This window comes from Erythrolamprus reginae, chromosome Z (assembly GCF_031021105.1).
Source record: "Erythrolamprus reginae isolate rEryReg1 chromosome Z, rEryReg1.hap1, whole genome shotgun sequence".
Taxonomy (NCBI): Eukaryota; Metazoa; Chordata; class Lepidosauria; order Squamata; family Dipsadidae; genus Erythrolamprus; species Erythrolamprus reginae.
Genome location: NC_091963.1, coordinates 64,579,254 through 64,597,582, shown reverse-complemented (window position 1 = coordinate 64,597,582; position 18,329 = coordinate 64,579,254). Strand labels below are relative to the sequence as shown.

Here is an 18,329-nt window from a genome sequence, read left to right as displayed (position 1 = left end):
AATGGAGCTATATTCTCTGGGGAGCTCCTCAGTACAGAACACTGCAGAAAATATTCTACATCTTTTAACCATTTTGAAATTCACAGTTCTCTACCTTACTCTTTACTGAGGCAAGAAGCAAGAGTTGAATTAGTGGTTTCCTTCAGAGGAAAGATTTGTTAGCCACTCTACAATTAACTCTTATCAGAATAACGTGAGCAAGTTCATAAAAAGATATTTTAAAAATGAAATTGCTTTAAAAGATAGTGATGTGGAGTTCCTGTAAAAGTAAATTAAAACTGCATATCTTTAGAAAAGTAGTATTTGCATTACAGTTCTTCAAAGTAAAAAAATAAAATAAATGACATATTCAGATAAGAAAAAAGATGGTTGAAACAATCTGCAAAAATAAACCTTTGTGTTATCAATAAATTTATTTATTTATTAGATTTTTATGCCGCCCTTTCTATAGACTAAGTAAATGAATGCTATATATCCCAAAATAATGTATATAGGAAATCCAAAATCTGCAATATGTGTATAAGTAATCTGCATGAGCAATACTTTCTGTTCACATTTATGAGCAAGTTTTGCCTAAATATTGTATAAATTAATTATCAAAATGACTAGATAATTAACTAAATGACTAAATATTGGGACAAGGAAGACTTCCAAAGCAGTGGCTGCTTTGTGGATACTGCTTCCACAAAACCAGCCTGTCTCCTCTGGTCAGTGCCTTTTCTTCATTGCTCCAGCCCCCTGGAATATTTTGTATTCCAGAGGTGAGCTGGGCTCCCATCGTCCTGGCCTTTCAAAGGAGTCTGAAGTGCTGGCTCCGCCAACTCACATGGGACTGAATTAGCAACACAAAACCCTTGGATTTGTTGATGGCCTTCATCTTTTACTTATTTTACTATTGGTTTTAATCTATATTAAAGATTAAAATTAATCTGCAATTTTATTGTATTTTTATATGTTTTAGGTCTTTGTATTTTTTACTGTGTCTTGGCAGGCTGCAGCAAACATGCTGCCACCATGGTGAATAGGTCATGGTGAATGGCCGTGGTGGTGAACAGGCCATGGCGAATGGCCGTGATGGTGAACAGGCCATGGTGAATGGGCCAGATGAATACTGATGGATGCTGGGAGGCAGATTTTTTTCTTGTTTACCTCCCCAAAAGCTGGGTGTGTCTTATAGTCCAGAGTGCCTTTTAATCTGAAAAATGCGATACTTTATCCTTGGTGTTCTTGGAGCTTGGTTGTTTTCTTGTTTTTATTCTTGTTTTATTACCCAAACTAGGCAGCAGCAGCAATGCTTTATTCTTCTACTTTATTGTCCTAAACCTACTTTATTTTCTACTATCTTCTGGATCACATATTGTGACTGTGAAAAGTGTGCTACATAATTTTGAAGAGTTTAAACATGTCCAGGTTCTTGTGCCCCTCAGGGAACCTTGCAGTCAGCATATTTACCTGAGGCTAAGTTGCCTCACAGAGAAGCCTTTGAGGCAACCTAGTCCCACTTCATCCTATTTCCTTAGGCACTCTGTGTTCACCTCTTTATTTCACTTCATGCTTTCACCATGGCTACCACCACTTTGTGGTAACCCAGCAAGTGTGAACAGCGATAGGAATATATTTCTTGTGGATAAATTACAGATTTTGAGGTTTTAAAATATCAATTGATCAAAAATATAGTGGTTGAAAAATGAATTCTAAAGTAGTCCTAGGACTCTTCAAATGTATGAGCTTCAATTTCCATTTATAGGTGGTTGAACTGAAAGTGTTGAAAGTTGCATTGTATCAGGGTTCCAAGTAATACAGCCTTAGCAAACACAACTCTGAGGCAAGTAGATTCCTCAAAGAATAATTTTATTTGGATATATCATATTGGCACAGGCTGGTGAAAACCAACTCAGAATAGTCCTGCAGATTTCACATAATTAAAAGTAAAATTTTCCTCCCTTCCCCAAACATTATAATCAAGGTGTCATCTATGGGAATGCCCCTGTTCCCAGGAGAAAGTATTTTGTTTTGGTTACAATCACCAATTATTTCTATTCCCTTTCCCTATACTTCCAGTATGGCAACACTAAAGCCTCAGTCAGGTCAGCTTCAAGGTTGACAGGTGACCTGTCCCTTAACTGGAAAGTAATTTCTGTAAAGAAAAGAAAATGTAGGAGATTACATAAGACTCAGTCTAACCTCTGCTTCCTCCCCCTGGGGGCCCCTTAAGTTTCTGGGCATATTCAGCATGAAATTTTTGACCCGCTATCTGCCTTCACATCCCATCTCTTGACCCAAGTAGCTTCGAAGAGTGGGTACCAATGTTCCCTCTAATTTTTTTCTCAGTGTGGGTAGAAAAATATAATGTCTGAATGGCACATTTTCATGCCTGAGAACCTGGATTTTTTTTCACAGATGTCACCCACTCTTACAGCCTCTAAATCCTTTCCTGAGCGAATAATTTTAATTACAAAGATTTTTTCTTATTATTTTTCTCCCCACTAAAAAAGAGCATACATCATATAGGTCAATTTAGTAAACATGTATCATCTACTAAATATCATTAATACTATTCTCTGTATATGTCACCATCCAATATATTCATAGATGTAATCCATTATACAGTATATTAAAAGAAAAAACCCAGACAGAACATTATATATTAAACAAATAATGATCAAATAGCAATCAACCATCTATCATTAATTATTCATTTTGCTATATATTGCCCTCTTAAATAACCAATATGTAAGATAAGAACACAAGTCACTTAACTACGTAAGTCTTCCTCCCTCCCTTTCTCTCTATTTCTCTCTTTCTCTCTTCCTCCCTCCCCCCTCTCTCTTTCTCTCTCTCTTACTTCCTCTCTTTTTCCTCTCTCTCTTTCTCTCTCTTCCTTTTTCCTTCTCTCTTTCTATTTTTTTCTCTCTCTCCTTCCCTCCCTCTTGCTCTTTTTCTTTCTTTTTCTCTCTCCTCCTCCCTTCCTCCATTTCTCTCTATTTCTCTCCCCCCATTTTCTTTCTTTCTTTCTCTTTCATCCTTCCTTCCTCTCTCTTTTCCTGCTCTCTTCTCTTTCTCTCTCTCTCTTTCTTCCTCCCCCCTTCTCTCTTTCTCTTTCACAGTTCTATGGTGGTTTTCCTCCTACCTCTCTGGTCAGTCGCAGTCAGTGTTAATGGGGGGGTCAGAGGTCGACTCCTAGGTCCCTACTTTGTGTGGAACCCCAGGGGTCAGTCCTCTCCCCCCTGCTGTTTAATATCTACATGAAAATGCTGGGTGAGTTACCACCAGTATGCTGATGATACACAGCTATACATCTCCACCCCGTGTCCACTCAGTGAAGAAGTGGAAATAATGTGCTGGTGTCTGGAGGCTTTCAGGGTCTGGATGGGTGCCAACAGGCTCAATCTCAATCCAGACAAGACAGAGTGGCTGTGGTTACTGCCTCCCAAGGACACATCCGTCTGTCCATCCATCACCCTGTGGGAGGGACTTTTCACCTCCTCAGAGAGGGTCTGCAACTTGGGCATCCTTCTTTACCTACAGCTGACATTAGAACATCATCTCTTGTCTGTGGCGAAGGGGCATTTGCCTAGGTCTGTCTGGTGCACCAGTTGCAGCCCTACCTACATAGGGAGTCTCTGCTCACAGTCACTCATGCCCTCATTACCTACTGCAATGCTCTCTACATGGGGCTGTCTTTGAAAAGCATTCAGAAACTACAAATTGTGCAAAATGCAGTCACGCAAGCAATCACGGGCGTGCCCAGACACTCACATATTTCTCCAACACTCCGTGGCCTGCATTGGTTGTGTTAGTACATTGTAGGTAACCTACTTGGGTGTTGCCATACAGTAACTAACAATGTTAGTATGTAAAATATAAAAACTGTACCTTTATTACTGGTTGGCCATAAGAGGGCGCCAAAACCATTCCCTTTGGGGGGGTTACTTTGTTAGAGATATCTTTGCTTGTGAACTGTATTATTCTTGCTGTGTGCGGTTTGTAAACTATTAGAGATATGTTGTTGTTTCTGTATATTTGTAAATAATAATATTGTTGTATATACATTGATACTGAGTCATTGTCTGGCTAACCCACATTACCTATACCCACAACAATTCTGCTTAATGTATGTTGAAGGTTTCACACCAAGACATACTAACAGGTTGCCAATTGGTTTCCGGACCCAATTCAAAGTGTTGGTTATGACCTATAAAGCCCTACATGGCATTGGACCAGAATACCTCCGAGACCGCCTTCTGCCACATGAATCCCAGCGACCAGTTAGGTCCCACAGAATCCGCCTACTCCAGGTTCTGTCAACCAGACAATGTCATTTGGTAGGGCCCAGGGGGAGAGCCTTTTCTGTGGGGGGCCCAGCCCTCTGGAATCAGCTCCCCCCAGAGATTCGTACAGTCCCCACCCTCCTTGCCTTCCGTAAGAGTCTGAAGTCTCACTTATGCCACCAGGCCTGGGGCCATTAGATCTTTGCCCCTGCCCAATGAACATGTTAAGAAAATGTGGAGTGAATGGAATGATTGTTATTTGTGGTTTTGGGGGAGGGGGTTAGATTTTTAATTAGTTAATTGGATTAAAATATTTTGCATTGTATGTTTTATATGTTGTGAGCTGCCCCGAGTCTTTGGAGAGGGGCAGCATAGAAATCCAATAAATAAATAAATAATAAATATTAAACTTCACTAAGCCAAGCCAAGCTACTGATTCAATCTTGGACTGCCAGCAATGAGAGCAACTGGCAGCTAACCAACTACGGTAACGAGGTAGTGGCAGTGGAGATGGAAATGACTTTTATGTGGAATGAGCACTGGGAAGATGAAGGAGTTTAGATTACAAACGGACTGCTGAGCTGAGCTATATCACTGTTGAGTTGCCAGAAGATGAGAGCAGCTGGCAATGGAGATGAGGGAGGAAGAATTAACATTACCAGCCAGCAGAAAATTGAGCTGATGGAGGCAGAAGCAAATGGTGCCTGCATGGGCAGAGCAGGACTGCCTAGCCGGCAAGGGAGAGTAGTTGGAGGAGGCAGTGCCTGAGTGGGTGGAGCACATTTGCGAAAGAAGGACGCATACTGCTAAGCCAATGGATGAGAACTGCTGGTGAAGATGTGGAGAGCGGAGCTGAGGAAGGACTGATCTTGGTGGTGAGGGTGAGAAGACCAATGCCAAGACTGAGAACATAGTAGTGAACCACTAACATCTATATATGGGCAACATCTGCAAACTATGAATCATGATTTGAGATTGCTGTGGTTATGAGCATGCTAGTGTTTTTCCTTGTTAGACTGGTATTTAATATCAATATAGCGAACCTGAACCCTTTTGTAGACATAATGAGGGCCATATTTTAGACCTATTACTAAACTGGACAATTCAGGAAGGTCATTATTTGAACAGGAACATTATGTCAAAGAAACTTTGGACCCTAATGCCTTTTTATTTATTATTCATAGGAGTGATGATACTTGGGGTGGGTGGGGGTGAAGGTAATATCATACATCTTGAGCTTGTGATTTATTAATTGACTGTTTAAAAAATATTAAGGGGAAGGGTTTTATAGGGGGTTGGGTGGGTTGGGGGAGAGTTTTTATAATTTATTGCAACTGAATGGATTAGAGGAAAATGGATTAGATTGGGAAGGACATGGGCTGATTCAGAGGAATGGGAAGGCCAACTTGCTAGATTATGGAGAGGCTGGAAGGATGGGTGTGTCAATCTCTAAAGAGGCAGAGGGTCGGACTATTCTTGTCTTGCTGGGGAGAAGCCGACATGGTGGGGGCCATGGGGTAGGCCACACTCTGGGAATGAGGCCCCACTGCTTGAAAGCGATTCCTTGTTCTGGCTCCACAAGTCTGACCCGAGGTCCTGGTGATAGGAGAAATCTAGACCCTGGGCTCAAGCTGTTACTGCTCAATGCCAGGTCGGTTGTTAATAAAGCTCCCCCATCCAGGATTTACTCCCGGATGAAGAGGCTGGCCTGGCTTGTGTTACTGAGACCTGGCTGGCTCTGAAATGTGCCCAGATGGATTTCAGTTGTGCCATCAGCCACGACTCCAGGGAAGTGGGGAGGAGTGGCTGACCCTCAAACTATGCAGGCTTTCTGCTCCTTTGATAGGGGGTTGTGAGTCCCTCTTTGTGAAGCTAGACCTAAGAGTTCAGGTGGGCTTGTGGCTCACATACCTGCCTCCCAGATGCATTTCAAGCTGCTCAAGGAGGTGGCCGGGTTGATGGTGGAGTTCCCAAGACATGGGGACTTCAACACACCATCACTCAGCCAGTCCTCTGGGTTGGCATAGGAGTTCATGGCTTCCATGGCAACCATGAACCTGACTCAAGTAATTCAGGGTCTGACTCATGAAGGGGGACACACGCCCAACATGGTATTCCTCTCGGAGCAGCTGAGTAATGATCTGAATTAAAGGGGCCTAGACATTCTGCCCTTGTCATGGTCACATTATTTTCTGCTAGGGTTTGGGTTTCAGGCTCCAGTCCTTCTCCAATTAGGTGGTTCCATCCCAGGCATCTGATGGACCTGACGGACATTCAGAGAGTGCTTCGGGTTTTACCAAATTTGCTTATCCACAGTTTGATGGAGTCTCTGGTATTGGCCTGGAATACGGCTGCAAGGGGGGCTCTAGACTGAATTGCACTTTTGCGATCTCTCTGTGGTAGTAGACCCCAGAGAGATCCTTGGTTTACCGAGAAACTCACGGGGATAAAATGCCAGAAGAGATGTGTAGAGATGTGTTGGATGTAAATCCAACCAAACATTTTTAAGAACTAATATTGAGACTTATAAAGTGGTGCTCAAGACAGCAAGATTGCATCAGCGGAATCTCGCCCAGCCACCCTGTTTAGGGTGACTCACTCACTCCTTAACCAGGGGGGAGTTGATGAACCCTTGCAGGGTAGTGCAGAGGATTTTAATGAGTTTTTCCTAGATAAAATCTCTCAGATCTGGACAGACCTTGGCTTTGAATGAAATACACTATCGGCTGACAATGAGTCAGTTGAGGTGACAGAGGCTTGTCTTAGTCCTGATGTGTGGGAGGAGTTTGACCTGGTTTTGCCAGGAGGGAGGTGACATGGGGCTGGGTCAACCATTCTCTGAGGGAGGGGTCCTTTCCGGCTCCCTGCAAGGAGGCAGTTGTGCGCCTCCTCCTCAAGAAGCCTTCTCTGGACCCTATGAACAACTATTTTCCTGTTCTCCAATCTTCCCTTTATAGGGAAGGTTGTTGAGAAGGTAGTATCACTCCAGCTCCAATAGTCCTTGGATGAAGCTGATTATCTGGATCCTCAGCAGTCAGGATTCAGGCCCAGCTACAGCACTGAAACTGCTTTGGTCACACTGATGGAGGATCTCTGGCAGGCCCGGGATAGGTGGCAATCCTCTATCTTTGTACTTCTTGACCTCTCAGCAGCTTTCTATACCATTGATCGTGGTATTCTTCTGCACAAGCTGGAGGGGTTAAGGTCCGAGGCAGTGTCCTGTGGTGGTTCACCTCCTACCTCTCTAGCCGGTCACAGTCGATGGTGGCAGGTGGCCAGAAGTCAACTCCTAGGTCCCTCCCTTGTGGGTTCCTCAGGGGTCGATCCTCTCGCCCCTACTGTTTAATATCTACATGAAACTGCTGGTGAGATCATCCAATGGCAGAGGGTGAATTACCATCAGTATGCTGATGATACTCAGCTATACATCTCCACCTTGAGTCAACTCAGTGAAGCAGTGCAGGTAATGTGCAGGTGTCTGGAGGTTGTCAAGATCTGGATGGGCATTAATAGGCTCAGGCTCAACCCCGACAAGATGGAGTGGCTATGGGTTTTGATCCACAGTTGAGCTTAGAAGACCATCTCACGGCTGTGGTGAGGGGGGCGTTCATATGGATATGCCTTGTGCACCAGTTGCAGCCCTATTTGGACAGGGAATCACTTCTCAAGGTCGCTCAAGCCCTTATCACCTCAAGGTTCAATTACTGCAATGCTCCCTACATGCGGCTGCCTTTGAAGAGTGTTCAGAGACTGCAAATGGTGCAAAATGCTACTGTGCGAGCTATTGTGGGGCTCCCAAGATCTGCCCACATTTCAACCTCACTCCGTCAGCTTCACTGATTGCCAATTGGTCTCTGGGCACAATTCAAAGTGCTGGTTATGACCTACAAAGTTCTACATGGCTTAGGACCAGATTACCTGCGGGACCGTCTTCTGCCTCATGCACCCTGGTTAGGTGCCACAGAGCTGGCCTTCTCCAGGTCCTGTCAGCCAAAATTGTCTGGCGGGGTCTAGGGGAAGAACCTTCTCTGTGGTAGCCCCGGCCCTCTGGAACAAATTCCCCCCGGAGATACATACCACTCCCTCCCTCCTGGTCTTTCATGAAGCTCTGAAGACCTACCTCTGCTGGCAGGCATGGGGGCCGTAAGAGATGAGATTGTCTCCAGCCGATGTTGTGAATGATTGAATTGAATGAATGGGAATGACTGCAGATGGGCACTTTTTACGATTTTATAAATAATTATTTTTTAAAAAATAATTAGATTTCTTTTAATATTGTTTTCATTATGTTGTACGCCGCCCTGAGTCACTTCGAGAAGGGCAGCATAGGAGTCAAACAAACAAACAAACAAACAAACAAACAAACAGCTTTTTGAGTGCTTGCTAAAGTTGATCATTGCCATGGTGGTGCAGTGTTAGACTGCAGTATTGCAGGCTAACTCACTGCTTACTACCAGTAATTTGATACTCACCAGCTCAAGGCTGACTCAGCTTTCCATCTTTCCGAGGTCAGTTAAGTGAGGACCCAGATTGTTGGGTGCAACATGCTAACTCTGTAAACCACTTAGACAGGGCTGTAAAGCACTATGAAGCAGTATATAAGTCTAAGTGCTATTGTTATTGCTATTTTAGTTGGAAAATTTGCACATAGTCGAAGGTCCTAAAACAGTCATAGTACTAAAGGGCCCTAAAACAGTCATATTACAGGTTAACAAGGAATCAACCATCTCAAAAGTGAGGTTAATGTAGAAAAAAGATTTTTAAAAACTGTTTTAATACAACCACCACCACCACCACTGGTTTATACTGTGGTTTCAATTTATCTACTTGCATTATTCTTTCCCCCTGCCTCCCATAGTGACCTTTCTCTCTCCAAAGTTATTGCTATGGGACACCAAAAGATTATCCACCTTTTTGAAAGAATTTTGGCATCTCCAATTCATCAATTAATCTCCTCTAATTGTTAGCTTTAAAATATGTCCCTTGATGTTTTGGAATTCAAGACTTCAAGGGAAGAATAGCAGAAGACAAGCAAAATAGTAGAATGTAATAAGACAGATTGATAAAGACTGCTAATTTACAGTATATCAATTACAATATATGGTCACGGCTAATAAATTAATTGGACAAAGTATGAGTTTCAAACAGCTAAAATACTTTGTGTTCTTAGATATATTAATTTCACAATGAAATATTTATAATATACAGAATTTCTGCTTTCTATTTCTTTCAGATTATTGGGACAATTCCACTAATGCCTAATCCAGTCTCATCCAATCAAGCAGCAAGAGGAGCTCAGGGCCTTCAAGTGCAGCCAATCACACCACAGTTATTGACCAATGCCCAAGGTCAAATCATTGCAACAGTCATTGGAAACCAGATATTGCCAGTAATCAACACACAAGGAATTACACTGTCACCTCTCAAATCAGGCCAACAAGTAAATGAGCATTAATGCAGCCATTAAGTTGAATATTAAACATTAAAGGGGTCATTAAGCAGAATATCCCATTCCTGCCCCTTGATTCCCCCCTAAACTTGAGCTTGCTTCCCATCCACTGAGTCCTGCATGCTCTGCCTCATCACTGAGTTCTGCACACTCCGCCTCATCACTGATCACTCAGTTATCTTTGTAGCTCTTCTTCTAAAATCTCTGGAGTTTAGATTCAGGAAATCTCTACCAGTATCTGCAGAATTGTTGAGATCCAGTGGAGAAGAATATGCCACTTCACCTTTAGGCCACATGGTTTGCTTCTGCAAGTGAACACCATTTTTAAATTTAAATCTAAAATGGTGTTTTCTTCCAAGAGTAAATTTAGGGACAGAGTTGGTTGTGATCTCTGGAGCCTATGGATCATGGCAGATTATATAGAACTCTTTGGAGCTTGCATTAGGGAAGCAGACCAGGCCTCTTTGTTCCTGGGTTGTATGGCACAATTCCATTTACGGAATGGCATTGCATTGTGGCCAATCCAAAAGTGAAGGACACTTCTGGTTCATGCGGCACACTAAGAAATGGAGCATCCTGCCCCCAATCCCTAACTCAAACTCCAAAGATCTTTGAAGGATAAGTCACAAAGGTGACACACAGGGTGAGGAGGCCTGGAGGAGCCAGTGAGGGGGAATGGTAGAGATAGGTAAGGGGTATTATGATAAGGTGACCAGATGTCCTGCTTTTGGTGGGACAGTCCCGTTTTTAATCATTTGTCCCACGTCCTATGGGGTTTTTTAAAAGTCCCGATTTTTCTTTCTCTGGACTGCCCTCAGCAAATAAAGCGCTTCCTTTCTCTGGGTGCTGGGAGAGGGAATAAACTTCCCCCAGTGCCCAGAGAAAGGAAATGCTTTAGGACCAATAAAATATGAATAATAATAGTAAAACCCCAGATATTTCTACACAGACCCCCAATTTTTTTACATGTTGCAGATGGCCAGCCACCAAATGCATCCCCCAGAATATAGAAGACATTGCTTTAATTTCTTACTTTCTTAGACTGCATCACATTTGAATCAACTTTAACCATGTTCCGCTCCCAAGACTCTCTGGGAAATGTAGCCTTTTCAGTGTGCCCCATTCAAAGCGGTAGCAGTTGGTTTGAGTGTTCTTGTTCGGCACCAGGTTTTGAAAGCAGAGGTAGCCATACTTTGCAGGTGTCTTGAGATTTCTCCAGTAGGCATACTGTAATATGGATTCCAATAGTTACAAGGGCTTTCAGCCTGGCTTGTTGATTAAATATTGAGTGCAGCAATGGTGAGTGTCGAGAAGAGAAAGGCGATTTGCTTTTGGAAGGGTATTTTGCCTCCTTCTATAGCCTGTAGCTTTCTGGGAGTTGAAGTCCATCTCCCCCCCCCCTCCAGCAATGGTGTCCCACTTTAACAAAGTTCAAATCTGGTCACCTTATATTATGAACATCTTAATTTTATTGCTGAAAATGTCTTTGTCTTTGCCTGTAGCTCCATCAGCCCTCTCAAACACAAGTAGGACAAGCAGCCTCACAGACCAGTCTTCTACACCTGACTCATAGTCAATCATCTATATCTCAAAGCCCAGTGCACCAGGCTTCTTCTTCCTCTTCCTCATCCACCTCATCTTCAGCTTTGAGTGTTGGGCAATTAGTCAACAGTAAGTACTGCACTCTTATCCTATTTTTGTCTACTACCTTCTCTATCTACTGGTCTCTTTCCACAGGGCACCAATTGCCACTATAATTGAGTCCATCCACTTTGCTGCAAGTTGTCCTCTTCTACATCTATGTATATATACTTACATCTACATTTATGTGTGGCTGTGTATACACATACAACAAACGCAATAAACCCAATGGATCATTGAAATTAAAAATATGAATACACATTCACACACATATATGCCTACCTTCATATACATTTAATCTTTATCTACGTATAAAGATTAGGCAGATAGATTTTTTTTAAGTATCAAAAGTTTTTATTTCTTTTCCATGAGAAAAGAATCATGTAAAAAGGAAGCATAAAAAGAAGAATCTTTTCCCATAAAATGTTAATTATTGTTGTTGTTATAATTAATTATATAATTAATTATATAATTAAATAATAATAATAATAATAATAATTATTATTATTATTATTTATTAGATTTGTATGCCACTCCTCTCTGAAGACTCGGGGCGTCTCACAACATAACAGTGATACAATACATTACAAATCCAATAGTACAAAAATAAAATCAATTTAAAAAACCTTAATAACATAGTAAAATCCCTAACTATACAATCATACACATTCAACCTAATCTGTCATACAGTAAGGCCGAAAATGTAACAAAAAAGGGCGGAGAGGATGGTAATTATCTCCATGCCTGGCAACAAAGGTGGGTCTTCAACATTTTATGGAAGGCGAGGAGGGTGGGGCTGTTCGAATCCCTGGAGAGAGTTGATTTCAGAGGGCCGGGGCCACCACAGAGAAGGCTCTTGCCCTGGGTCCCGCCAGCCGACATTGTTTAGTCGACGGGACCGGGAGAAGGCCAACTCTGTGGGACCTAATTGGCCACTGGGATTCGTGCAGCAGAAGGCAGTCCCAGAGATATTCTGGTCCGATGCCATGTAGGGCTTTATAGGTCATAACCAGCACTTTGAATTGTGACCGGAAGCTGATCGGCAGCCAGTGCAGGCTGCAGAGTGTTGATGAGACATGGGCATACCAAGGGAAGCCTATGATTGCTCTCGCAGCCGCATTCTGCATGATCTGAAGTTTCCGAACACTTTTCAGAGGTAGCCCCATGTAGAGAGCGTTGCAGTAGTCGAACCTCGAGGTGATGAGGGCATGAGTGACTGTGAGCAGTGACTCCCAGTCCAAATAGGGCCACAACTGGTGCACCAGGCGAACCTGGGCAAACGCCCTCCTCGCCACAGCTGAAAGATGATGTTCCAATGTCAGCTGTGGATCGAGGAGGATGCCCAAGTTGTAAACCCTCTCTGATGGGGTCAATAATTCCCTCCCCAGGGTAATGGATGGACAAATGGAATTTTCTTTGGAAGGCAAAACCCACAGCCACTCCATCTTGTCAGGGTTGAGTTTGAGCCTGTTGACACCCATCCAGACCCCAACAGCCTACAGGCACTGGCACATCACTTCCACTGCTTCACCGACTGGACATGGGGTGAAGATGTATAACTGGGTATCATCAACATACTGATGATACCTCACCCCATGCCCTTGGATGATCTCACCCAGCAGTTTCATTAGATATTAAATAGCAGGGGGGAGAGGACCGAGCCCTAAGGCACCCCACAAGGGAGCAATCAATCTCCACTAACACCAACTGCAACCGACCAGAGAGGTAGGAGGAGAACCACTGCAGAACAGTGCCTCCCACTCCCAACCCCTCCAGCCTGCACAAAAGGATACCATGGTCGATGGTATTGAAAGCCACTGAGAGGTCAAGAAGCACCAGGACAGAGGATAAACCCCTGTCCCGGGACAGCCAGAGATCATCCATCAGCACGACCAAAGCAGTTTCCATGCTGTAGATGGGCCTGAATCCCAACTGTTGAGGGCCTAGATAATTGGCTTCTTCCAAGGACCACTGGAGCTGGAGCAACACCACCTTCTCGACAACCTTCCCCATAAAGGGAAGGTTGGAGACTGGACGATAGTTATTAAGTACGGCTGGATCCAGGGAAGGCTTCTTGAGGAGGGGGCGCATGAGTGCCTCCTTGTAAGGAGCCAGAAAGTACCCCCCCCCCCTCAAGGAAGTGTTGACAATCTCCTGGACTCAGCTCTGTGTCACCTCTCTGCTGGCTGAAACCAGCCAAGAGGGACACGGATCCAGTAAACAGGTGGCGGAACTCACAGCTCCAATGGCCTTGTCCACTTCATCAGGTGTCACCAGGTCAAACTCCTCCCAGACAGATGGACAAAGACGGGCCCCAATCACCTCAACTGACTTGTTGTCAGCCGACACTGCTATCCAATCAGAGTCAAGGTCTGTCTGGATCTGAGCGACTTTATCAGCGAAAAATGAGTTAAAGTCCTCGGCACTGCTCTGTAAGGGTTTCCCATCCCCCCCAATTAAGAAGGGAGCAGGTCACCCTAAACCGAGCGGCTGGGTGGGATTCCGCTGACGCGATCAAGGCGGCATGGGATGCACATCTTGCCACCTTGAGAGCCACTTTGTAAGTCTTAATATGAGCTTTTACAAGTGTTCGATCAGATTCAGATTTACTCTTCCACCACTGCTCTAGACGTCTCTTCTGGCATTTCAACACCCAGAGCTCTCCGGTGAACCACAGAGCTCTACCGGGTCTAGTGCCACAAAGAGGTCGCAATGGCACAATTTGGTCAAGAGCCTCCGTCACAGCCCTGTTCCAGGCCTCAGCAAGAGACTCCGCCGAGCTGTGTATGAGTGTATCCGGTAAAACCCCAAGCACCCTCTGAAAACCTTCTGGATCCATCAGGCACCTGGGGCAGAACCACCTAGTCGGTTCCGCCTCCCTGCGGGGAAGGATTGGAGCCATGAAGTCAAGCCACAGCAGAAAATGTTAATTATTAATATTTATTCCTTGACTAAAATCATTGAAAAGCAGGACCAGGAATTTAAGAAATCAAATCAAATTAATTCATCAATGAACCAACCATAGTATAACCGATAAGACAAACATTTATTGTCATTTTTCTGTCCCTTTGATTTCTTTCTTTGATACTTTAAAAAAATAGTCCATCTACCTAATCCTTATAGTTTACAGAAATAATAAACAAAATAATGACAAAATGTGCATCATGATAATATGACACATGTTCTGTCCTTTCATATGTGCAGTACAACATGGCAAACAAATACATATGAGGAAGAGTTTGCAACACAATGCATATTTTATTACTTGCCTCCCATGCCCCTTTTCCCATGCCCATGCCAACACTATCAGTTTTAACAAATATTTTTAAACTATAACTTACTCTTGGAGGAGGGGGGACCTAAGAAATAAATATAGTGCCCAGCATTGAGATACATATTGCAAAAAGTAGGATAGTGGATGAAAAGTGGCATTGCCCCGGAAGCGGAGTAACAATGATGAGACAGTAGCTGGAATTTAATAATGGGTCACTTTATTAAATTAGCATAAATTTAAATAATGTCAATTTAAATAATGTAAATCAAACGTTATAACAATGTAAACAAAGGACCTGCAGAGGCCAACAACTAATGGGGCGGAATTTACCTGTCAAAACATTCATAGGCAACTATTGGGCATAACTCCTTGCTGATCCAGGTGAAGGTAGCCATCTCTGGATCCGAGCCATGCCCATAAGCATGTGGGAGGAGCTCACCCTCCAATCCCCGAGGGAAATTGGATAAGGTGAGTCCCATGGGCATCCCCTCTCCAATCCCCTAAGTTGCACCAACCTATAGTTCATGGGGAGAGGCGGCCCATCATCTTGAAAAGATACCCAAAAGGAGAATGTGCAGTTGCTCCTACTGGGTGCTCCTACTTAAAAGGAGGAAGGCTTAGAGCAACTGCCCACTCCCAGTATCAGTTCCAGATCCCTACGCAAAGAAGCCAGGGAGTCCATGGTCTACCGCATGGCCATGATAAGTTCAGTTGTTGACCATTACTTACATTAATGGCTAAGCCATTAAAGGCAGCCAGCATAGATGGTGAAATGCCAAGGGAGGCAAGGCTCAGAAATGGTGTAATAAAAAACACTATCAGCTCTGCTACTTTCGTTTCCCCTAAATGGGCGGGTGATAGTCTGCTATAACCGAGACGCCTCCCGCACCCCTACATTAGAAGTCAAACCCGAAGGATCGCCAGGGTGAAGGGGAATTAAACTGTACAGGGTTGGCCAAACCATCCTTGTGCCCGCCTAGAGTTATCTAAGACCTTGATCAGTTTGGCGAGACCATCTAAGGGAATACATAACCCCAGACAGGAATATACCCCATAAACTATGTTAAACAATCTGGATAGCCCACTGACATTTGCCGCCTCCCATGCTGTACTGGGATTAACTACAAGCCTTTGCCCTGTATGGCAAAATAACCTCCACCATATAACTCCCTAAACATAAAGGGAAACCTCTAAGGTGGTTAGTCTGTCGGTATCAGATAGCATTAGCAGGCTCCGCTCTAATTGAACACAACTGCATAATGGTATAAAAGGGCAAGTGTAGTTTGAGTTAAATGGTTTTAAGGAACTGTCTTGGGGTATAAACATGAAACTGAAGATTTATGGCAGAAAAAGAACTATGGTCCTTTTAGCCTGCCTCTGTGCTATCTCCTCTATTTCATCTTAGTGTGGATATATTATTATCCCAAGCATGTTTAGATTCAGTTACTGTGGATTTACAGCCCACGTTCGCTGGCAGAGGTTCAGAGCATCTGCTACTGTTTTAAAATGCCGGCCGTACATAATTATGTAGATTATTTTTGCCAGCTCAGCAAAGAAACTCAATATTATGTCAATTTTGTTCAGTGTATATGCATGTTTCTGATGTATTTGAGCAAGAATGCATAATTTTTTCCCTTTTCTTCCAGATGGGATCTCTTATTTTCTCTTAAACTACATCTGGGTACTGATTTGGGATAATCAAGAAATCTATGTTTTCTATGATGTTGTAAAGAACTCCATTGTTAAAGCATCAATGTCTTATGTATTACCTAGAGAAATAGAATGCAGGGTAAACCAAATGGCATTGAATGAAGGAAGCTGACAACATGAAGTCAAATAAATTAAGCTGATAAGCCGCTTGAGGTTTTTCAGCAAAAAACGTGCTGAATATTGCAAACAATCATTTTGGCGGAGAGTGTGGAGTGTGTGTGAAATGTTTACTTTTGCCTAAGGGGAGGCACAACAGGAAACAATTGAGAAACACTGAGCTAAGCTAAGCTAAGCTACAGTTTGCTAGAGATTGCAGAACCCCCAGCTATGGCAATGTCTTAGAGGATGAGGGAACATAGAGGAGCCAATCTTAGATGCCAGAATTAGAAGAATGAGAGATAGGCACGAATATCTCTATGGACGTGAATTCAGGCATTGAATACATCTATGTATAGCTTGTCATCACAGGCAGTATAAAAAGGAAGGCTTGTGGGAAAAGTAGTTCGAGAAGTTTAACGTTCCAATATGGAGAGCAAAGATTTATAGCAAAAAAGCTTCTCCTAATCCTCTGGGGTCTTGAAAAATCCTGGTTTTGAATGGAATTTGTGAGTAAAAAACTGTAAGAGCTAATGAAATTGATTTTATGAGCCTATTTTGGCAGGCATAGTGCTTTTGCTTTTGTTTTTTTAATTTAACTTTCATTTAAATACATAAGAAAATACAGTACACAAAACAACACAAAGACATTTAAAAAAACCAAAAAATTGGATGAAAATGTAGCATATCCTAAAAACAGTTCTAACTATATTGACTTTCTATTATAGCTCTGTTGAATTAGTCATATACAGAAGTTTTGAAAAAATACAAATCTTAAGTCATATAAGTCATCTTATATTTAACAATAAATTCTATTACCAGGCAATAACTTTATCGATTAAGCATTAATCAAATGTACATTAATTACTTTATCCTTTTTCCTAACCACCAGTAGAACATATCCCAACATTTGTACAAATCAGATTCTTCTTTGTTTTTAATTTCCAACGTTAATTTATCCATCTCCACACAAGTTGTAATCTTTTCTATAACCTCTTCCTCCTGAGGTATCATTTCTTTTCAAAAGCGTAGTGCTTTTGTTGATAACAGCCGAGTTGGCAGTCAGACAGGCATTCCAATGATCTCATCACTGTTTTTTACGTGCTCATTTATAAAGACAAAATGTATAAGGCTGTGCGTGCTTTTGAATCTTAATTATGGATTAATTACTGCTAATTAACTGGGCTAGACAGGACAGTTTCCGTGCTGGAAAAAGTTACACCAAATGTAAGGTCTCATCTTGTTAGAGGCTTTTTAGTTACCAGAGGAACCTAAAACAGAGATGGTGAACCTATGGCAAAGGTGCCACAAGTGGCATGCAGAGTCATGCCTGAGAGCATGCGAGGCATTGCCCTATACCAGCTCCAGTGCCCATGTGCGCACTAGTCAGCTGATTTTCAGCCTTCTTTTTGATCATTTTGCTCTCCCCAGTCTTCAGGAAACCCTCCTGAACCCAGGGGACAGTGAAAAATGGCCAATTGGGCCTAGCCGAAGTGTAGAGGCTTCAGTGGGCATGTGCTGGATGGCAATGCGGGGGAGAGTGCGCATGCACAGGGACATTGCAGAGGTTGTGTGCATGCACAGGGGGAGAGCATTGTATTATGATTGTGGGCACGCACATGCATGCTATCATGCGCGCACACACCCAAAAAAGATTCGCCATCACTGACCTAAAAGATTATATCTATTTTTTAATATTATCAGCCTACGGCTATTTTTATTAAAAGTGCAGCCAGGCACAACATCTCTAGTTTTAGGAAAACTGTTTCAAGTGCTTTTCTAAGTATAACATCCAAGTAATACAAAGAGTTCATTAAGTTAACTGATGAAAAAAAATTGTTTTTTTTAATTGAATTATTTACATTAAAACATAGAAAAAAACGCAGAC

General features: G+C 42.8%; 1 protein-coding gene across 2 annotated transcripts in view; it reads left to right on the top strand.

The window, feature by feature from the left end:
- Positions 1–18,329, top strand: part of POU6F2 (POU class 6 homeobox 2) — a 639,429-nt gene that overhangs the window by 576,347 nt on the left and 44,753 nt on the right. For both annotated transcript variants that reach the window (XM_070767398.1, XM_070767397.1), the window contains exons 6-7: positions 9,505–9,711; positions 11,223–11,391. In XM_070767398.1, coding sequence (XP_070623499.1) covers positions 9,505–9,711; positions 11,223–11,391 — 376 coding nt within the window. The remainder of the gene's footprint in view (positions 1–9,504; positions 9,712–11,222; positions 11,392–18,329) is intronic.